Source organism: Pseudonaja textilis, chromosome 10 (genome assembly GCF_049901715.1).
Source record: "Pseudonaja textilis isolate UNSWEBS1 chromosome 10, rPseTex1.2, whole genome shotgun sequence".
Lineage (NCBI taxonomy): Eukaryota > Metazoa > Chordata > Lepidosauria > Squamata > Elapidae > Pseudonaja > Pseudonaja textilis.
In genome coordinates, this window is record NC_141999.1 from 23,417,884 (window position 1) to 23,438,256 (window position 20,373).

At 47.5% G+C, this 20,373-nt stretch overlaps 1 protein-coding gene across 1 annotated transcript in view; it reads right to left on the bottom strand.

Annotated features, from left to right (window-relative positions):
- Positions 1-20,373, bottom strand: part of CATSPERG (catsper channel auxiliary subunit gamma) — a 37,322-nt gene that overhangs the window by 12,256 nt on the left and 4,693 nt on the right. The window contains exons 5-20 of the mRNA XM_026715467.2: positions 19,650-19,782; positions 18,922-18,991; positions 17,341-17,496; positions 16,094-16,265; positions 15,002-15,139; positions 14,023-14,088; positions 12,986-13,093; positions 11,314-11,364; positions 9,965-10,094; positions 8,387-8,498; positions 6,872-7,036; positions 4,521-4,636; positions 3,846-4,059; positions 2,965-3,027; positions 2,489-2,672; positions 723-850 (exon numbers count right to left, since the gene is read on the bottom strand). Of these exons, the coding sequence (XP_026571252.2) occupies positions 723-850; positions 2,489-2,672; positions 2,965-3,027; positions 3,846-4,059; positions 4,521-4,636; positions 6,872-7,036; positions 8,387-8,498; positions 9,965-10,094; positions 11,314-11,364; positions 12,986-13,093; positions 14,023-14,088; positions 15,002-15,139; positions 16,094-16,265; positions 17,341-17,496; positions 18,922-18,991; positions 19,650-19,782 (2,006 nt within the window). The remainder of the gene's footprint in view (positions 1-722; positions 851-2,488; positions 2,673-2,964; positions 3,028-3,845; positions 4,060-4,520; positions 4,637-6,871; positions 7,037-8,386; positions 8,499-9,964; positions 10,095-11,313; positions 11,365-12,985; positions 13,094-14,022; positions 14,089-15,001; positions 15,140-16,093; positions 16,266-17,340; positions 17,497-18,921; positions 18,992-19,649; positions 19,783-20,373) is intronic.

Sequence of the window (20,373 nt, forward strand, 5' to 3'; positions counted from 1 at the left end):
GCGCATTGGCTTGGTTGACAGCAAGTGAGGATGTTCGTTCTATGTTATTATGTGTTTGATAAGCATGTTGGCTAACCCTAATCCTTAGATGGTGGCACAGTGGTTAGAATGCAGTATTGCAGGCTACAACTGTGTGAAAAAGTCCTGCTTTTTAATTACATTTTTTGGATAGGCCATTGATTTTATGATATTTTATGCTAACTGCTATGCAGATATTGTTATATTTAAATAAATACTGGTGGTTTTTAAGTGAAAAGCATAAGCTTTTTGCAATTTGGTGTTGTTTGGATAGGGACTGTGAATTTTCTTTTTCTTTGTAAAAGTTTTATTGGGTTTTAACAAAAAGTTATTACATCTCCATACAGACATAATCTCAAATACATATTCATCCTATATCTTCAGTTTCATACCTTATCACTCTTTTTTCAATTTCTCAATATTTTTTCCCTCACTTCCCTTAATCTTCTTTTATTATTATCTCATTTCTTTCCTCCCCCAACCTCCTCACTACTGTCCGACTTTGCTGCCAGCTCCGCCAGCGGGCCACAACGCCACCCTTCCTAAGTCGGTAAAATGCAGACCCAGACTGCTGGGCAGGGCAAGATGCTGTCTCTGTAAACTGCTTGGAGAGGGCTGTAAAGCGGTAGATAAGTCTAAGTGCTAGTGCTAATCCTGCAAAGGAAGCCACGTGTCCACAGAACCAATGATCACCTGGCTCTTACCCGATATAACATCGAGCCTCGGCTGATGAGTTCTTCCCTCTGCGCTTTTGCCTCGATATACTCAGGATGGGCCAAAATAACAGCCATCCAGATGTTGTAGAGGGAATTTTCCTGGGACGTTTCTCCCACTAGGCAAAAGAGCACAACGGCTGAGGATAGGGGGGTGCACGCGCACACGCACATACGCACACACAGACACTCCAGTAAACAGCCTCGGACCACACCAAAAGCAAAGGGAGATATAGAAAGTGGTCCCTTCTGCTCCAAAGACCATTCTGCCTATAGACCAGGGGTGTCAAACACAAGACCAGTGGGCCAGATGTGGTCAGATCGGGCCCATGAAACCGTCCTGGAAAATCTAAGGGGCTGGCCCGTGTCACTTCGGCCAGGCCTACCCAATGGGAAGAGGAAACATGCCAGCAGTTTGAAGAGTGATGTCAAGCTGGCCAGGGCCACCCAGTTGGCCACACCCAACCCCTCCCAAGGTCAACCACGGCCCCGATGCAGCTCTCAATGAAATTGAGCTTGACACCCCTGCTCTAGATCGGGGATCGCCAACCTTTTGGACCTCAGGAACCACCAAACTCACAATTTTAAATCCCACGGACCACTAATATGAATTTTGACTGATGGTGGCTTGCTCACGTTTTCCCAGGGTCTCGGCAGAAAGCAGCAGGCACTGGGAAAATCCCCCAAATCTGCAGGAAACTTCCCCATTCCGTTTTCCTAACAGGTCGGTCATTCTTTATTTGGGATTGCAGGATACTGTCTCCAGTTCTGTTCTCAGGGGGAGAAAGAGAGACTTTTGGCTCCAGGCAAGGAAAGCAGCAGAAGTAACAGAAGTCTTTCTTTCTCTCCCACAAACTCCGCCAGAAATGAGCCTTTGTGAGACTTGTCGTGCCGGCACAGCCTCTTGGAGCAGGAGGCCTTGCAGGGTCCCCAAGACTCATTTCTGCTGGAGTTTGGGGAGAGAAAGAAAGTTTTTTGCTGCCTCGTGTTCCCGCGCAGCCTGGGTTGTTTTGGGGGGTGCTTTGGGGGGGTGACATTTCTCTGCGGACTACCAAAATTTTCTCGCAGACCACAAGTGGTCCCTGGCCCAGTGGTTGGCAACCACTGGACTAGACTGTGTAGGGAGGAGAATGTTCTTGCCTTACAACCATTCCTTTTGTGACTGTTCAAAATTACAACAGCACCGAAAAAGGGGACGCGGGGGAATTTTTCACACACCATTACAGCATCCCCCTGGTCATGTGATCAAAAATTCAGACACTTGGAAACTGACTTCTATTGATGATGGTCGCAGAGACACAGACACATTCACGTTCACACAAACACATACTCCCCTACCCCAATTAACTAAGGTGAAATGAACCAAGTTTTGCACAGTCCATAAATGAAGACTCTTACGTCTTCTACTGACCCAGCTAAGCAGCTAGTAGGTCCAGCTAAACAAAAATAAAGGTAATGAATTCAACCTCACAGCAAAGTTAAAACATGGACTGCCTTCTTGGAACATACCAACAATTATAATTTGTTTTTTAATGTGACTTTTAATCTTGTTTTTAAGTCTTGTTAGCTGCCCTGAGTCATGAATTTGAGAAGAGAATTCTTATAAATTGAATGAGGGAGGGAATGAGGGAGGGAGGGAGGGAGGGAGGGAGGGAAGGAAGGAAGGAAGGAAGGAAGGAAGGAAGGAAGGAAGGAAGGAAGGAAGGAAGGAAGGAAGGAAGGAAGGAAGGAAGGTCCTCTAATGCGCCATTCCTCACTGCTCTCTCTGGCTGATCTGGTGGTCAGGAACACATTAAAAGAGTAGACTGTATTCTTGTCCAGATAGATGTATTTGGGTAGACTGTTATCCGGCATCACATTATAAACTTTGGCATAGTTGGCCATTTCGACGTAGATACCTCCCAACGATTTCCAGTTGCTCGCCTTGTAGCTAAAATATTCCTGGAGAGGAAGGAAAAAGGGAGAGGGAGGGAGAGACCAAGTAAATTCCAGAAGGGTTGATTTTATGGCTCATGTTGACTTTCTGTAGTGTTGCGGTCACTACCCGTATTTTATGAGAATGGGTGAATTTAGCAGCCTCCCACGCAACCCAACCCACAACAACTGCACTTTTGTGGCACGCTTGACTGTTTTCCCATAATTCTGCCAGGCTTGGAAAGAGGGTTAAGTAGTGCAAAGGCTAAGAAGTGATGCTCAGGGTTGTTGTTGGTGGTGGTGTTATTTTTCTCCTTACGGCCTCTTCTTTCTGGTTTTTCCACCAGCGCCAAGTGGGGTCATGGACGGGGTCGGCATAAGGCTGAGGAGACAAGATGACAGGAATCAATGAACCTCCAATGAATCACCTAAACTGTTCTCACTAGATAGCCGTGATGGTGAACCTATGGCACGCAGAGCCATTTCTGCGGGCACGCGAGCCCCAGCGAAACTTACCTGCACTGCACATGAGTGCGCCTCCTAGCTGGTTTTCAGCCTGTTTGAAACTGTTTTTGCCCTCCCAGAGGCTCGAAGGAAGCCTCTGCAGCCTCCGGAGACCAAAAAAGGGGCCTTCCGGAAATACCGAAATGGGCCTCTTTTCCACCTCCTAAGGCTGCAGAGGTTTCCCACGAGCCTCCGGGAGGGCAAAAACGGCCTCAAACAGGCCGAAAATCAGCTGGGAGGCGCACCCATATGCAGTGCAGGTAAGCGGGCCGCAGGGGGGATTGCACACGCATGCGCAAAAAGGTTAGCCACCATTGCTGTAGGCCAAGCAGAGGTGGTATTCAGCCAGTTCGGACCAGTTCGGGAGAACCAGTAGTGGAAATTCTGAGTAGTTTGGAGAACCAGCAAATCCCACCTCTGACTGGCCCCTCCCCCATCTATGCTCCGCCTCCCATCGAGTCCCAGCTGATCGGCTGGGTCTCCTTTGGTTGCCCTGCACAGGAGAACGGAGCTAGAAAGCAGGTTAGTGGGGTGGGGAGGGAAGGGGGATTTTGCAGTATCCTTCCCCTGCCCCGCCCACCACGCCACTCCATGCCCACAGAAATGGTAGTAAAAAAATTTGAATCCCACACCACAGATTTTTCCAGCCACGGGCTGCCCCTTTGTTGTGTCCAGAAAACTAATACTGGTCCTCACTCTGTGATACGCTGAATGCAGCTGAAGCAACTGGTAGACCAGGCCCTGGTAGACGGTGAGCGAGTCCTTGTGATGGAATCCGGATTGCTCCATGATGTCTGGAGGGGTGGCCCAGTAATACTCCTCTCGGGTATAGAGCTGCGGGCATGGCAGATCCACCATAAGCAAGTTACCGAAGGGGCACAGATGGGTGAATCGGATGTAGTCTTTCCCGCTGGAAACAGAGAACACATTGTCGGCCGTTTTGCAGGCCTTTTTCTAACGGGAACGCGGCTGCAAGGAAGCCCTGCAACTGGCAGGGAGGAGGAGGAGGAGGAGGAGGAGGAGGAGGAGGAGGAGGAGGAGGAGGAGGAGGAGGAGGAGGAGGAGGAAGGATCAAGTGCACAGCTAGTCTAGAAGCCACAAAAGGATGAGAACTGAGCCTTAAAGGAGTTCCTTGGGTGATTTTAGGCCAATCCCCAGGTGGCCGTGAGTTCTAGTGCTGCCTAAGGCATGAAAGCACAAAATCTAACATGCAACTGTATTTGTCGAGAAGGGCAAATGGAAGGAGGAGACCCAGAAGTGGTCAAACAAAGGATAGTAAGGGCAGGATTGAAGGGAGCCTTTCTTCTCCCTTCCATCGGCAAGATTTGGCGCCCTGGGGGTCGTTGGCAAAATGCAGAGCCTTCCACTCACTTGATCGTCATTTTTTTGCGAGGTGCGTTGATCAAGAGATCATATGTCAGGACCGTGTCTTGAGGGAAATCCCTCTTCACGAATCTTCCTCTGCCAAATTCTTTCAAATAAACCAGCTGCAAAATAAAGGAAAAAGCCAAGCCAAACAGACCTGGGATTTAACAATAACCGACGCAAAGGCAACATCGCAGTCTTCACCTCACTTCTGCCATTACAAGCTGTCCTTGGCTTACGAGCCTTTTTTTTTTGTCCAGCAACTATTCTAAATTACAACAGGACTGCAGAAAGGGACTTAGGACCGTTCCTGGCAATTAAGGGCCATCTCAGCATTCCCCAAGGCCCCAAGTGCCTGGGTCCCAAGTAATCTACCCATAGGAGACAAACCTCGGAGGGCGGTAGATCCAGTGGTGCGATTCAACCGGTGTAACAACCGGTTCGGGGATCGTGCGCGTGCACACCATTTTAAAACAAGCCCATTTTCAGCTATAATACTTACCTTCTACTGCAGCCCCGGTGAGTTCAACGGCTGAGGCATGGCAAAACCGCTCTGCCACACGCATCAGCTGCACTCCAAAACAAGGAAATAAAGAAGTGGAAAGAGCAGGGGTGGGGACAAACGATCACCGGAACTACCGGTTCGCCAGAACCGATCCAAACCGGTAGAATCCCACCCCCGGGTAGATCCCTCAAAGAATGGGCTTATTGGATATGTCATATTGGCACAGTTCTGATGGTAAACCGACTCTGAAGGTTCCCACGGTTTTTGCCCAATTTAAAAGTTTTTTCACTTTCTCAAAACAATCAGACACATGGTCCAATCAAGGTGCTGTCCTGTTGCCGGGTAACATTGCTCCTCCTCTCTCCGACCACCTGGGGGAATGTCCTTGGTTCCCAGGAGAAAGTATTTTGTTTTGGCTACAAAACCCCAGCTACCTCTATTCCCCCCTGCTTATCCCTCAGCTCCGGTGTGGCAACACTGAAGCCTCGAATTGGGTTCAGGGTTGAAAACGTGATCAAAATTCAGGTGCTTGGCCGACGCATGTATTTACGTCTCAGGGTCCGCATGATCGCTTTTTGTGACTTTCCCAGCCAATGTGTGAGATGTAAAGTCTGGGGAAGGGGGCAGGGAAGCCAGATTCCCTCACCAACCTTGCGATGTATTAAACAACTCAGCGATCTGTTTAACAACCATGGCAAAGGATACTGTGAAATCAGGCGTGGCTCGCTTAACGACCACCTTGCTTAGCAACAGAAATGGTTATCCCAACTGTGGCCAACAATCGTGGACTTCTTGTATTTCTCTCATGGCAGGGAACAACAACAAAAAAGTCTGGAGGACTTTTTACGCTGGGAATCTGGACCTTCTGATTTCAATTCTTTATTTTCACTCATTATGTCAGGATTCCAGCAATCGCCCTAATTAAATCATGATTCTCGAGCCCAACTTCAAAAAACTTCAAACGATTTATTAGAGACGACATACTGGCCCTGCCCTGTATGAAGCCAACTCTGGCCTACAGCATTTACGGCAGTGACCCCATTGTCCCCCTCCCCACCCCAGGTGTGTCATAAATCAGATTCTCCAATTGAGCACCTTCATAGGCTAGGTGTCATCATTCACATTCTCTAATTAAATATATCGGCGGGCAAAAGCTCTGGTAGCTAAGTTACAGTCTTTTAAAGATAAGAGTTGGAATGTACTTCTGCTTGCAACCTGCTGCACTACTCTTCCAGATTTCCTTCCTCCCCACCCCACCCCCATTTTATGAGTTGACACATTATGCTTTTGGTTGTTAAGAATGCAGGGAGTCCCTGACTTACAATGTTTCCTTTCAGTGACCGTTCAAAGTTACGACGGCACCGGGAAAAACGGATTGGGACCATTTTTTTTCAGAGTTACAGCGTTTGCCACATCATGTGATCAAAATTCAGATGTTTGGCAACTGACTCATATTTATGACAGTTGCGGGTCACGTATTGCAATCCTCTGACAAAGCCAAGTCAATGAGGAACACCAGGTTCACTTAAGAACTGGGCTACTAACCACTGTGGCAAAAAAGATCGTAAAGTGGCACAGAACTTGCTTAACAAACGTCTTGCTTCTTGACAGAAATTTGGGGCTTCGTTATGGTTGTAAGCCGAGGACTACCTGTGATAATAAACGGGAGAGTAGCAAGCTGCCCAGTGTCACACCTGTGAGATGGGCAATAGAAGCCAAATCAATCAAGAAATTGTTAAGCAAAGCCCGCGAGCCCCTCGTTCAAACCCATAAGGACCTCGCGAGACGCCTTGGCTTCCGTGAAACTTCCACGGAGGTCCCATGTGGCCCCTCTCTGGCGCATCTCACCCACCTCCTGCAAGCCCTCTGGGCTGTAGAATATGCTGATGATGGCATGACTGCCTGATCTGGAATATTTTGTGGACCCTCTCATCCTTTCGAGAGCACGCAACTTATGCCAGGAATCCGACGGATAAACCTTTTTAAATTCGATGCCGCTTTCGCTCGACACCCAGAGCTACAATAAGAAGAAAAGGGAGGGGGGGGTGGAGGGAGTTTTTGTGCACAGCTACTTTGCATACAAATATCTGTAGAACAGGGTAAGATAGGAATAAAACAAGAGAGAATCGAAAATAGAGTAGAAAATGGAATAGAAAATAGAACAGAACAGAAAAGAACAGAATAATAGAATAGTATAGAAGAGCGGTCGCCAACTGGTGGGCCGCAGAGAAATCTCACCCCCAGAGCACCCCCACAAAGCAATTAATCCAGGCAGTGCAGAAACACAAGGCTGTGCCGCCCACATGGCGCGCGGTAACTCTCCCCGCCCACTCACTCCTTACCCAGTAAACTTGCCTGCTAAATTGCTATTTTTCCTTTTTCCAACCATCATCTGTTCTGCTATGCCGGAAGATTTAGATTAGCTAGGAAGCAGGAAAAGTTTGGATTTCTTGCTTTCTAGCTAAGCGCAGCCGAACCTCCCTTAGGACTGAAGGTTTGCTTGCAAGCAAATTCAGTGCAGACTCACGGCAAGCAAATTTGAGAGACTGAGCTAGCCGATGGCAGATAGATAGATCACTGAATGATTATGTGAGCAACTCAATCTGCCTGCTTTGCCTGATTTTGGGTAAAAGTTGCTCTTTTTTAGAATAAAAAATTCAATATTTACATGCATGATGTGTTGTGAGTTAATTTTGTGAGTTTGCTTGCTAGCAAATTTTATGTGACAGACTGACTAGCCAATGGCAGATAGTTGGATCTCTGAATGCATCTATGATTTTGTGAGCAACTCAATCTGCCTGCTTTGCCTGATTTTGGGTAAAAGTTGCTCTTTCTTATAAACAATTCAATATATAAATATTTATAATATTTACATACAAGCCATGCTCAGCCAGTCACATGACCACCAAGCCACACCCACAAATTAGGCCACACCCACAGAACCGGGTAGTGGTCCCTGGGATCTAAAATTGTGAGTTTGGTGGTCCCTGAGGTCCAAAAGATTGGCAACCCCTGGTATAGAATGGTATATAAAATAGAACAAGACAGAATATGAATAGAATAGAATAGAATAGAATAGAATAGAATAGAATAGAATAGAATAGAATAGAATAGAAAAGAATAGACCACACCATTGAGGTCTTTCAGTCCAACCCCCAGCTTAGGCAGGAAACCCTATACCATTTCAGAGAAATGGTTGTCCAATCTTTTCAGTGCCGTTGTAACTTTGAACGGTCACTAAATGAACCATCGTAAGTCAAGGACTACCTCTGAAGAGGAAAACAGAAAGTGGGGTTAATGGCCAGGGATGATCCGCTTCCTGCAGCCTTCCTACCCCCTGGATTCATGAGGAATAGAAAGGCCTTACCTCCTCCCGGTCTGTCATAATGGCAAAAGACCCCGTAAAAGAGAGGACAAAATCCTTGATGGGAGAGTCACGCGGGAAATTGGACAGATAGATGTAATGCGTCATATCTTGGCTGGAAAGGAGAGCAAGGAAAGAGAAAAACGCTGTCATCAGGTTGAGTAGTGGGCCAACTTCAGTCTGGAGAACCACTTTGGGGTAGCGGTTAAGGCCTAGAAATCAGGAGGCTGGCAGTTTTAGTTCCAGTTCGTGTCTGGTTGTTGGCTGGGGACTTTGGGCCAATCACCAGGACTCAGTGAGTTCTAGTCCCGCCTTTGGCGTGAACGCCGACTTTGAGCCGAATGCTCTCTCTCAGCCCAACCACCTCACAGGGGGAAATAGGAGGAAGGAGTATTAGCAGAGGTGGTATTCAGCCGGTTCTGACAGGTTCTGGAGAACCGGTAGCGGAAATTGTGAATAGTTAGGAGAACCAGCAAATCCCACCTCTGACTGGCCCCGCCAACCCCATCTCTTCTCTGCCTCCCATCGAGTCCCAGGTGATCAGCTGGGTTTTCTTTGGTTGCCCTGCACAGGAGAACGGAGCTGGAAAGCAGGTTAGTGGGGTGGGGAGGGAAGGGGGATTTTGTAGTACATCCTTCCCCTGGAGTGGGGTGGAAATGGGGATTTGACAGTATCCTTCCCCTGCCATGCCCATCAAGCCACGCCACGCCACACCCACCAAACCACGCCCACAGAACCGGTAGTAAAAAAATTTGAATACCACCGCTGAGTATGAGGTATGTCTGCTGCTTTGAGTTATTTATAACCAAAACAATAAAGCTGGGATAAAGCCTAACAGAGAAATAATTAAAATGCCTCGTCCTTGTCCCGAAGGTGCTTTTTCCAAGAGGCAACTGGACTTTCTGTTTTTCCTGGGAGACGTTTCTCTTCTCATCCAAGAAGCTTCTTCGGTGCTGACTGAATGGTTGCCGGCTGCCTGCAGTTGGGCAGTTCGACTCTCCCCAGGCTCAGGGTTGACTCAGCCTTCCATCCTTCTGAGGTCAGTAAAATGAAGGCCCAGACTGTTGGGGGCAAAAGGCTGACTCTGTATACCTCTTAGAGAGGGCTGTAAAAGCCCTGTGAAGCGGTATACAAGTCTAAGGGCTACTGCTATTTATATTCCTTGCAGTCCTCTGGTCCTTAGTGCTCTCTCGGAGAGTCGGTGAGGCCACTTGGAGGTTTCTCTATGCCTGAATAGTGCAAATGGCTGTAGAACCTTCTGGGAACTGCTAAAAGGACCATGCTGAAAAGACCAAGCTGTCTTGTATTTCTCATTATATTCCTGCTCGTTTCTACCAGCTAAATTACTCCTTTGGACCAGCGGTGGGATTCAATTTTTTTAAACTACCAGTTCTGTGGGCCTGGCTTGGTGGGCCTGGCAGGGGAAGGATACTGTAAAATCTCCAGTCAGAGGTGGGATTTGCCGGTTCTCTGAACGACTCAAAATTCCCGCTACCCGTTCTCCAGAACTCATCCGAACCGGCTAAATCCCACCTCTGCTTTGGACACTATGACAGTTCAGCCTAGGAAGGACAAGCTTACCTTAGCAAGATCACGTTCCCCCAAATATAAAAAGACCGGCTGAAGGGATTGTAAGCCAGGCCCCGAGCGATCAGGGCTGTCCTTGAGTATGCCTCGGTGCCCAGGAGCATCACAAACCCTTTATCAGAGGCTGTGGAGAAGAAGAGAGGACTATCAAACGAAAGGTTTTCAGCAGCGTTGAGGGAAGACTACAAAAGGAAAAACAGCAGAATTGAACCATCTCTTCTTCCTCTCTGTGTTTTGGGTCCCCCAACACTCCCCACCTCCATTTATCTGAGGACCAGCCTTTCTTTGAAGGCTGCTGTTCTGAACCTCAAATCTGCCTGAAAGTCAGGGACAGCGCAGCAGAATGAGCAGAATCTCAAGGCAGAAAGGAACAAGGATAAATTACCGATCGTAGAGAATATCTGTAGCTCGGGGTTGAAATTGGGGGTGGTGGGTGTCCTTGGTGCTCTCTGAGCTTGGTTGTTTTCTTGCAGACATTTCATCACCCAACTAGGCAACAACGTCAGTGCTAGAAGGGAATGGGAGGAGGAGGAGGAGGAGGAGGAGGAGGAAGAAGAGGAGGAGGAGGAGGAGGAGGAGGAGGAGGAAGAAGAGGAGGAGGAGGGAGGAGGAGGAGGTACTGTGGGGTCCTTGGTGCTCTCTGAGCTTGGTTGTTTTCTTGCAGACATTTCATCACCCAACTAGGCAACAACATCAGTGCTAGAAGGGAGTGTGGTTTGCTCTCTTTTTTACATGCTAACGGCTTGCCCTGTCAGTGTTGATGGTGGCAGTCTTGATGGTCCCTTGATTAGGCTGCTGTGTGTTGTTACAAGACTCAGACAAACAGCACAGCTGGCTGAGGAATTCTGGGAACTGAATCCATGTGTCCTCAAGTTGCCAAGGTTGGGAAACCCTGCACTAAGCAAGGCCATCTCCCAGAAGCCAAAAACACACCTTTGCCGCTGCAACACCTTCCCCCTGGAACAAAGCTGCCCCCAAGATCTGGACGGCCTCCGTTCTGTTATCGTTTCGAAAAGCAGGGAAGACTTGGCTCTTCTCCCGGGTCATTGCCAGAGGGAGGGAGACACCCCCACTTCTTTTTCACCCCTCTATTCTTTTCTTTTTCTTTCTTTCTCGTGAAAGGTGGGTTTTTTTCCCCCTCATCTTCCTATTGCTTGGGTTGTCATTTCACTGTGGTGAGCTGCCCAGAGTTATTGAGAGTTGGGCGGCACGAATGGTTTGATAAATGAGCATTATGCTGTTTTGTGGCAGAGTCAGCCGGCTGTTTAGACTGGGTGGGGCATTCCTCTCCTCCTCCCAAGGACCAGGTGAGTTTCGTAAACCATGAACGGTAGGGTTCTTACCCTCAGGTACACGGGTAGGGATCGCATACACTTTTTCAAAATGTTTCTGCTCTGGAAACGGAAGAGAAAATAGAACCAAGGTTAGCGTGTGAACACAAACGAAGACCTTAGAGCAGGGGTGTCAAACTCAAGGCCCAGAACCGGATCTGGTTGGCGGGGTGCTTAGTTCTGGATCATATTACCATATGTGGTGGACATGCATAGAAGCTAAAAGATATTGGACAAAAATACACACGTGGTTGGAAAAAAATGATAAAGCAACACACAGATTTGAAACCTGAAATATTTCCGTTAGGGATGGTACCTGAATGCTTCAGCAAAGAAAAACTATGTTTAATTATACAGGTGTTAACTATAGCTAGACTTGTGTTTGCTCAAAATTGAACAAAATCTGGTAGAGGAAAAGGTGAGCCTCTTCAGCGACAGACCGAAACCTCATCTCTGCGAGGCTTAGATCCGTGCTCGCCGCTGGAGCGCCCCGAGCCAGCTGGTTTCGGGGCTAAGCCACCCCATAGAGGTGGTGAAGAAGGGGGAGACTGCCTGCAGGGTTGAGGAGAGCCGCATCTCTCCTCCCCAGCTGGCCATTACTCCCTTTCCGGAAGGCGGTTGTAGCGGTGGTCAGAAATGGCCACCACAAAGAAGAACTCGACCGGAAAAGAATGTGCAGGAGGAAGATAAGAAGAGAATGTTTTGGTTGACCGGGTCAAACAGCAAAAGCAACAAATAAGGTAACCTGGAATTGAAACTATTAAAAAAAAACAATAACATGGTTCCAACCAGAGGTGGTCTTCAGCCAGTTTGGACCAGTTCTGGAGAACCAGTAGAGGACATTTTGAGTAGTTCGGAGAACCGGAAAATGCCACCTCTGACTGGCCCTGCACCCCATCTCTTCTCTGCCTCCCATCAAGTCCCAGCTGATCGGCTGGGTCTCCTTTGGTTGCCCTGCACAGGAGAACGGAGCTGGAAAGCAGGTTAGTGGGGTGGGGAGGGAAGGGGGATTTTGCAGTAACCTTCCCTTGCAACGCCCACCAAGCCACACCCACAGAGCACCACGCCCATCAAGCCATGCCCACAGCTGATTGGCTGGGTCTCCTTTGGTTGCCCTGCACAGGAGAACGGAGCTGGAAAGCAGGTTAGTGGGGTGGGGAGGGAATGGGGATTTTTCAGTATATCCTTCCCCTGCCACACTCACCAAACCAGGTCCACAGAACTGGTAGTAAAACAATTTGAATCCCACCACTGGTTCCAACTAATCCTGCATTGTACAGGTGGTCCCCAACTTACAACGGTTCCTTTAGTGCCCATCCGAAGTTATCACGGCACTGAAGGAAGTGGTCTATGACCATTTTCCCACACTTAGGACTGTTACAGTATCCCCGTGGTCATGTGATCAAGAGTCAGATGGTTCGTATTTATGATGGTTGCAGCGTCCAGGGGTTCATGGGATCCCCTTTGGGGACTTTCTGATGAGCAAAACGAACGGGGAAAGCCAGATTCACTTAACAACCGTGTCATTAATTCAACAGACTCCCTTAATGAGCGTGGCCAAGTGGGGGTGGTCAAATGGGGGGGCCCAAAAACTCAATTTCACAAAGGTCTCGCTCCATGGCAGCAATTTTGGCCTCCGCTGCAGTCAAGAAGTCCCACATAAAAGGACTCGTGCATTATTTACCTCTGTCATATGAAACAATGTAAGACTTCTTGCTGAACCTGTGCATGACCAGCAAATAGAATTTGTTTTCCTCTGTCAGCGAGACCCATGTAATTAAACAGGGAGCACCTGGAGAAAAGGAGAAGAGAGGTCCAAATCTGGAGAGACGCATGGAAGTGTGTTAGATGCACCCATCCCAAAGTGCAGCCACCTTTTCCCAAAGTCTCCACAGCAGCTGAAGCCTACAGAAACTACCCAGAGGGCCAGCTCTGAAGCAAATTGGCTGAAGCCACCGTGTGCTCGTAATTGCCACGAAGCCTGAGAGGGGAAGGAGATAGCCCAGCTAACAGTCAAAACAAAAAGTTTTCCTCTGGGAACCAAGGTCATCGTAAAACAGGTGGCTGGTGAAGGAGGAGTGGAGCCCGCCAGCTGTATTCATCGGACAATGTGACTGGTGACGCCTGGGAGGGGGGAGTTGGACTCTTTTAATGATGAGACACAGTGGCGCAGTGGTTAGAGCGCAGTACTGCAAGCTACTTCAGTTGACTGCCGGCTGCCTGCAGTTCGAATCTCCCCAGGCTCAAGGTTGACAGAGCCTTCCGTCCTTCCAAGATGGGTAAAATGAGGACCCAGATTGCTGTGGGAACGAGGCCAACTCTGTAAACCAACCCTCCCTCCATCCCTTCATTGTGGTTAGAATGCAGTTTTGCAGGCTCACTCTGCTCATTGCCGGCAGTTCGATCCTGACCAGCTCAACGTTGACTCAACTTTCCGTCCTCCCAAGGTGGGTAAAATGAAGACCCAAATTGTTAGGGACAAGAGGCTGACTCTGTAAAGCGCTTAGAGAGGGCTGTAAAAGCCCTGTGAAGGGGTATATAAGTCTAAGGCTATCGCTATGAGGTGAAAACTGCGGGAACCTTGAGAGTTGAGTAAGATGTCTCCAAACATGCTCTTGGAAGAATCTACTTGCCTTGGAGTTCTGCTTCCAATGGGTGCATTTTTGGGGACGCTGACACAGAGCGAAAAAAGGCAACTTTTCAACATAGAAAAGGACTCACGGAACATATTATAGCACACGGACCTTCCCTTTTCTTTTATGCTGCCACTCGCCTTCACAACCCCATCTAAAAAAAACAGCAACAGAAAAAAAATTATTCCTTTCCTGGCATGGCCTCACACCTGTCAAAATGCTGCAATGTTATTTTACAGTCCTCAACTTACAACTGTTTTGCTTAGTGACCGCTCAATGTTGCCATGGCTCTGAAAAAATGTGACTTCTGACCTTTTTCCACCCTTGACAACCCCCGCAGAGCTCCCACACTCAAAATTTAGATGGTTCGTACTTAGGAGGGTTGCTGTGTCATCCAGGTGATGGTTGTCCCAAAGGTGCTTTTCAGGTGGCAACTGGACTTTCTTGGTTTTTTTGTTTGAAGACATTTCGCTTTTCATCCAAGAAGCTTCTTCAGCTCTGAAGGACAATGGGGAATGGAAGGACTGATATTCCTTGCAGACAGTTGCCTCCTTGCACGCTGCAAGGAGCGTAAATCCTTCCATTCCCCACCATCCAGCCAGAGCTGAAGAAGCTTCTTGGATGAGAAGCGAAATGCCTTCAGGAGAACAAAGGAAATCCAGTTGCCTTGTGAAAAAAGCACCTTTGGGACACCCCTGACCTGGATGACTGAGAATCTCGATGGACTTTTAGCTGTACAATTTGGGACAAATACCCTTCAGATGGTGTGGAATGGATTTCCAGAGGAAAAAAATGGCAGACTACAGGAACCAGGAGCACTACTCAGGTGATGCTGAGGGCACAGATAAACCTCCAAGTGGCCTCATGAACTCTCTAAAAGGATGAATGTAAATCCTTCCGTTTCCCACCATCCAGTCATAGCTGAAGAAGCTTCTTGGATGAGAAGCGAAACGTCTTCAGAAGAAAACAAAAAACAAGGAAGTCCAGGTTGCCTCCTGAAAAAAGCACCTTTGGGACAACTATGACCTGGATGACTGAACATCTCTACAGACTTCTGATACACCCACCTTTGCAGGATATAAGGAAGAATTCCCCTTGCTGAAAACCGCCGCTGAGGGCGATCACGTATTCGGTGTTATTGTGAGGGAAAAAGACGGGAAGCAGCCTCCTCACGCAGACGTTGTTCAAGATCCGTGTCCACAGATCTAAAGGGGCAGCAGAGGGAGAAAGAGTAGATCCCCAGGGTTATCAGAACTTCTGCCATTCTGCCCATAAACCTCTGGCACCTTCCTGCTACCTTCTAAAAGGGAAGGAGAGGAGGATCAGCAGTCAGCGGGATGGGCTCAAGGGCAGTGGCCAATGAGTGAGTGCCCATTGAAAGAGGTGTCCCAAAGATGCCAAACAGCTGTGGTGGCGCAGGGGTTAGAACGTGGTAGTAGCAGGCTCTGCAGACTGCCAGCAGTTCGAGACTCACTCACCGGCTCAGGGTTGGACTCAGCCTTCCATCCTTCTGAGATCGGTCAAATGAGGACCCAGATTGTCGGGGGCAAGAGGCCAATTCTGTAAACCACTTGGAGAGGGCAGTAAATGGACTGTGAAGCGGTATATAAATCTACGCTATTGCTCTTCCTTTTTTTCTGTCCTTCCTTCCATTCTCTCTCCCTCCCTCCCTTCTGTGGTGCACAGTGGTTAGAATGCAGTATTGCAGGCTATCTTTGCCCACTGCCAGGAGTTCGATCCTGACCATCTCAAGTCAGCCTTCCATCCCTTCTGAGATCTTGTCAAATAAGGACCCAGATTGTTGGGGGCAAGAGGAGGATTCTGTAAACCGTTTAAAGAGGGCTGTAAAAGCACTGTGAAAAGTACCATCACAGCTCTTGAACCCCCCCTGAGTATCCAGAGGACTTGCTCAAATTATGGTAAGTCACACTTCCACATGTAAATGTATAGATCATTCAGTCCCTGGGATCTTAATAACGCATGGAGTAAAGCAGGAACGCAAGGAATCCAGTGGGTTGATTTGACTCTCTGGCAGGAAGCTTTGATTTTTACCGATTATGGATCTTCCTGGCAAGGCCATGGAAGCATCGGGGCAGGAGGGGGAAGGGGCAGGCGGCCACAGGAGCAGTTTAGGGCTTTATTTTTTTAGGCTCACATACCAGATCCTTTGGTTTCCTGGTGTAAAATTGAATAATGCCCCGTAAAATAATAGACCAGTTGGTTTTGCCGGATGAAGAGAGTACTTTCGGTAGCGATGGTGTCTACAATGGAGGAGGAGAAATTTCGTTGCGGGCAGGAAAGGGAGCCGATCCAGCAGCTGTCGATGGCCACCTGCAGCAGAGCCAGAGACAAAAAGGCAAAGCTGTATTTGAACAATATTGGGAAAATGAGAACACTCCATTAGATGAGGATGTAATTCGGAAAACATTAGATGCTGCAGAGATGGAGAGATTGGTATTGAAAATAAAGGATAAAGAAGACACAGAGTATTACTTAACATGGAATAGATTTTACGAGTGGCTAAGAGATAAGAGGTAGAAATTACATGAAGAAATATTATTGCTATGTATGAATTAAATATAAAGATATATAATTATAAATATGCCAATATAATCAACAGAATTACAAATAAGCTAATACAAAGAGAAATCTCTTATTCCATTATGCTATTATTAGTAGTATATGTGTTCATATCCCTGTTTGTTCTTTCTGTTTTTCTGTAAATGAGTTGCCCTGACAATACACCGTATTCAAAATGTTTATGAAATAAATAATATATACTAAAAAGAAAAAAAGGGCAAAGCTGTGTGAGCTGAGGGGAGAGGAAGAATCTCTCTCTACGGCCCTCCCCAAGGGAGGAAGCCTAACCCTCCAGAGGTGCAGAAAAACACAGGATAGTCCTTGACTAATGACCACAAAGGAGGCCAACATTTCTGCGGTTAAGCAAGACATTTGTGAAATGAGTTTTACGATCTTTCTTGCCACAGGGGTGAAGCGGATCACTGCAGTTGTTAAGTTAGTCACACGGTTGTTAAGTGAATCTGGCTTGCCCATGGATTTTGCTGGTCAGAAGGTTACAAAAGGAGATTGTCTCTCTCTCTCTTTTTCAGTGATAGCAAGAGTGCGTAGACTTATATACTGCTTCACAGGGCTTTTACAGGCCCCTCTAAGCGGTTTAAAGAGTTAGCCTCTTTTCTCCAGCAATCTGGGTCCTTATTTGACCAACCATGGAAGGACAGAAGGCTGAGTCAACCTTGAGCCTGGTGAGACTTGAATTGCCAAACTGCTGTCAGCTGGCAGTCAGCAGTAATAGCCTGCAATACTGCACTCTAACCACTGTGCCACCATGGCTCTTAGTGGTGTTGCAATTTTTTATTGTTGTCATTTTCTCTCTCTCTCTGTTTACCTCTATTAGGTCATACGTATCGAAGTTTGTATCAGAGATGACGACGATCTTCTTCTCGGGGATCCCTCCCAGGATAAGCACAGGTGCTTGTCGGTAGGTGGCCCACAAGGGCCGTGATGGATCATTCAGGCTAAAGACATCCCTCCACCTGTACAACTGTACCCAACCAGACGGGGAGATAAAAGAAATGTTCAGCACGTGCCCATCAATCCAAAATGTTTGATTCCGCCGCAATGTGAAGCCCAAGATGTTTAGGGCTGGGTGCCTAAGACATATAAAGAAAACGGTCGCTGGAATTGGGTACGTCTAGTTTAATGAAAAGAAGGACTAGGGGTGACCTGATAGCAGTGTTCCAATATCTCAGGGGCTGCCACAAAGAAGATGTCAGCTTTGGAAGCCATATTGATACCAGACGCTTCCACACTGCCACATTCTTGAGCCTGGGAAAATGGGAGGGGGGAATATCTTGGAGTGTATGTGGTTAGACATAATAGCATTCTTCTTCTAAGTCAAGGTCATGTTATTTCTGCACCTGGGTGAGAGGACGTCTCAAGTTGGGACAGATGGTGATTAGGGCGTGTGATGCCATGATGGGTGCAGGGGGTGGATTTGTAGTTTTTACTTATTGCAAGGAAACCCAGAACTTTCAGATTCGGGACTTCCCAGAAGTGCCAGCTTACTATCCAATTAAAACAGAACTTTTGAGAAGATGCCTGTCTCGGGAGTTATTGGTTGGAGTGGAGATTTTCTGGAATGCTGACAGAAGGGGCGGGGGGGGGGTCAATCTCTTCTCCAAAGCACATGAAGGCAGGACAAGAAACAACGGATGGAAACTAAAAAAAAAAAAAAACTGGAGGTTTTTTTAAGGAGACTGGACAATCACTTTGTTTGGAATGGTATTGGGCTTCCTGCCTGAGTAGGTGGTTGGAAGACTTTTAAAGGTCCCTTCCCACTCTGTTAAGCCACAGATTTTAGTTGGGCCACAGCACTCTTCGCTGTAGGTGAAGCTTAGCTGCCCCTATTTTCCAGTGAGGTTAGTTCTGTATGTGTGAGGAGACAGGAAGATCTGGGTCAGTTTGGTTGGGTAGTGGTTTAGGAGCTGGACTAGAAAACAGGAGACTGTGAGTTCGAGTCCTCCGGCCAACTGAATGTTCTCAAAGGGGTGGCTGGATTCACAGTGGAAAGGGATTGCTGGAGTGTCCTCTGTCCAGGGGAACCAAAAGAGGCATTTGCCTTACTGAATGCAAGCAGGCTTTGTTATGGGCTGTCGGCCACCGGGCCCTCCACAGCAGCCAAATCAGAGGAGGAGGAGGCAGCGTGGGAGTCAGGCTCAGCAGCAAGGCCACCTGACAGCTCTGAGGGGGAAGAGGGAGTAGAGTTGGCAGAGAGGGAGGCAGAGGCAGAGCCTGGGCTGTCCGTCAGACCTCAGACGGAGAGCCAACAGCCCCCAGGTCTGGAGGTGGCTGAGGAGGAAGAGGAGGAACAGCCGGGTCCAGTGCCTGACATGCGGATGCCCTAACCCTAACTCTAACCCAAGCATCGTAGGTCTACATTTGCAAACCCCAGCCCACAGCAAATTACCTTTTTCCCAATCCTGAATATATCTGATACGTCGGATGGTTCCATAAATCCATGTATGTTCATGTCGAACCTAGGAAGAAAGGGAAAGAGGAAGCGCAGGCATATGAATATTTCATTTACTACGTTTCTGAATAACTGTCTGCCAAAGCAAATTATACTGTGATATGATACTTGGGTCCAAGAGAACCACAACAAAGGGGGGAAAGTGAAAGAAATAGGAGGAGAGCAATTTAGAATAAAATTATCTGACGGCCACAGCAGGAAACCTTCTCGAAAGGGAGGAATCGAAAGGTTTGGTTCCAACAAAGTGGTTTGAGAGGCAGTCTGGTCTAGTGGTTCAGGGTAGTGGGCTGGAAAGAGGGATACCATGAGTTCTATCTAGTCCCGCTTTAGCTATGAATGTTGGCTTGGTGACTTTGGGCTAATCGCTAGGAGACATGAGTTCTAGTCCGGCCTTAGGCATGAAAGCTAGGTGATTTAGGGCCAATCAACAGAAGACCATGAGTTCTAATCTTGTTTTGGCTTTAAATGCCAGCTGGGTGATCTTGGGCCAGGCCCTTTCTCGCCGTCCAACTTGGTGGTGGTGGTGGGTAAAATAGGAAGAGGAAGGTAAAAGAATAATAAATGCAGGAAAATATAAATGAAAGGTATCTAGTATTAATTCCCTTGTTGGCAGCATTTAGCAAGAGGGAAGGCTAGAAAGACCACTAGACCCAGCCTCTTCTTACATCCTGTTGTATACAGGGATCCCAAGGCCATTAGACTTCACCAGGACTCGGTGCATAACGCTGCCGTTCATGAAGGGCATCGGCACAAACCAAAACATCCTGCAAACTTCCTCGCTATCACAAGTTGCGGAATCTGGAGAGACAGAGAATAGCATGTCACGCAGCCTGAGCGGCTTGCTGAATGAGGAGCAGAAACCTACCCCATGGTTACCAACAGAGGCATGGTTTTTACAATACGTTCATAAGGATGTATGCAGGCCATCCCTGACTTACAACAGTTCATTTAATGACCACTCGAAGTTACAACAGCACTGAAAAATGTGACTTATGAGTTCACAGTTACAGCCTTTGCAGCATCCCCAGGGTCATGTGATCAAAATTCAGAGCCTTGGCCACCTGCCCGTCTCTACGACCATCGCTACAGGTATTCTCCTTTACTGGGGTTTGTATTTTATTTTTAATTTTATTTGTACATTCCATCTTTCATTTGAATAGTGTGTCATTGGAGTATTCATATCTTGTGCAATAACCATGATAGTTTATACATATTCATTGCTTTTACTTTAATACTCTATTCTTATATCATACTAATCTACATCATATATCTAATTCTTCTAACATTCCCCATTTTTAATTCTTACCACGTGTTTACTCTTTTATGCTAGTCTTCTTTCGTTTCTAACTTCCATCTTTATTTTCCAACCATTGATAAAATGAACCCCAT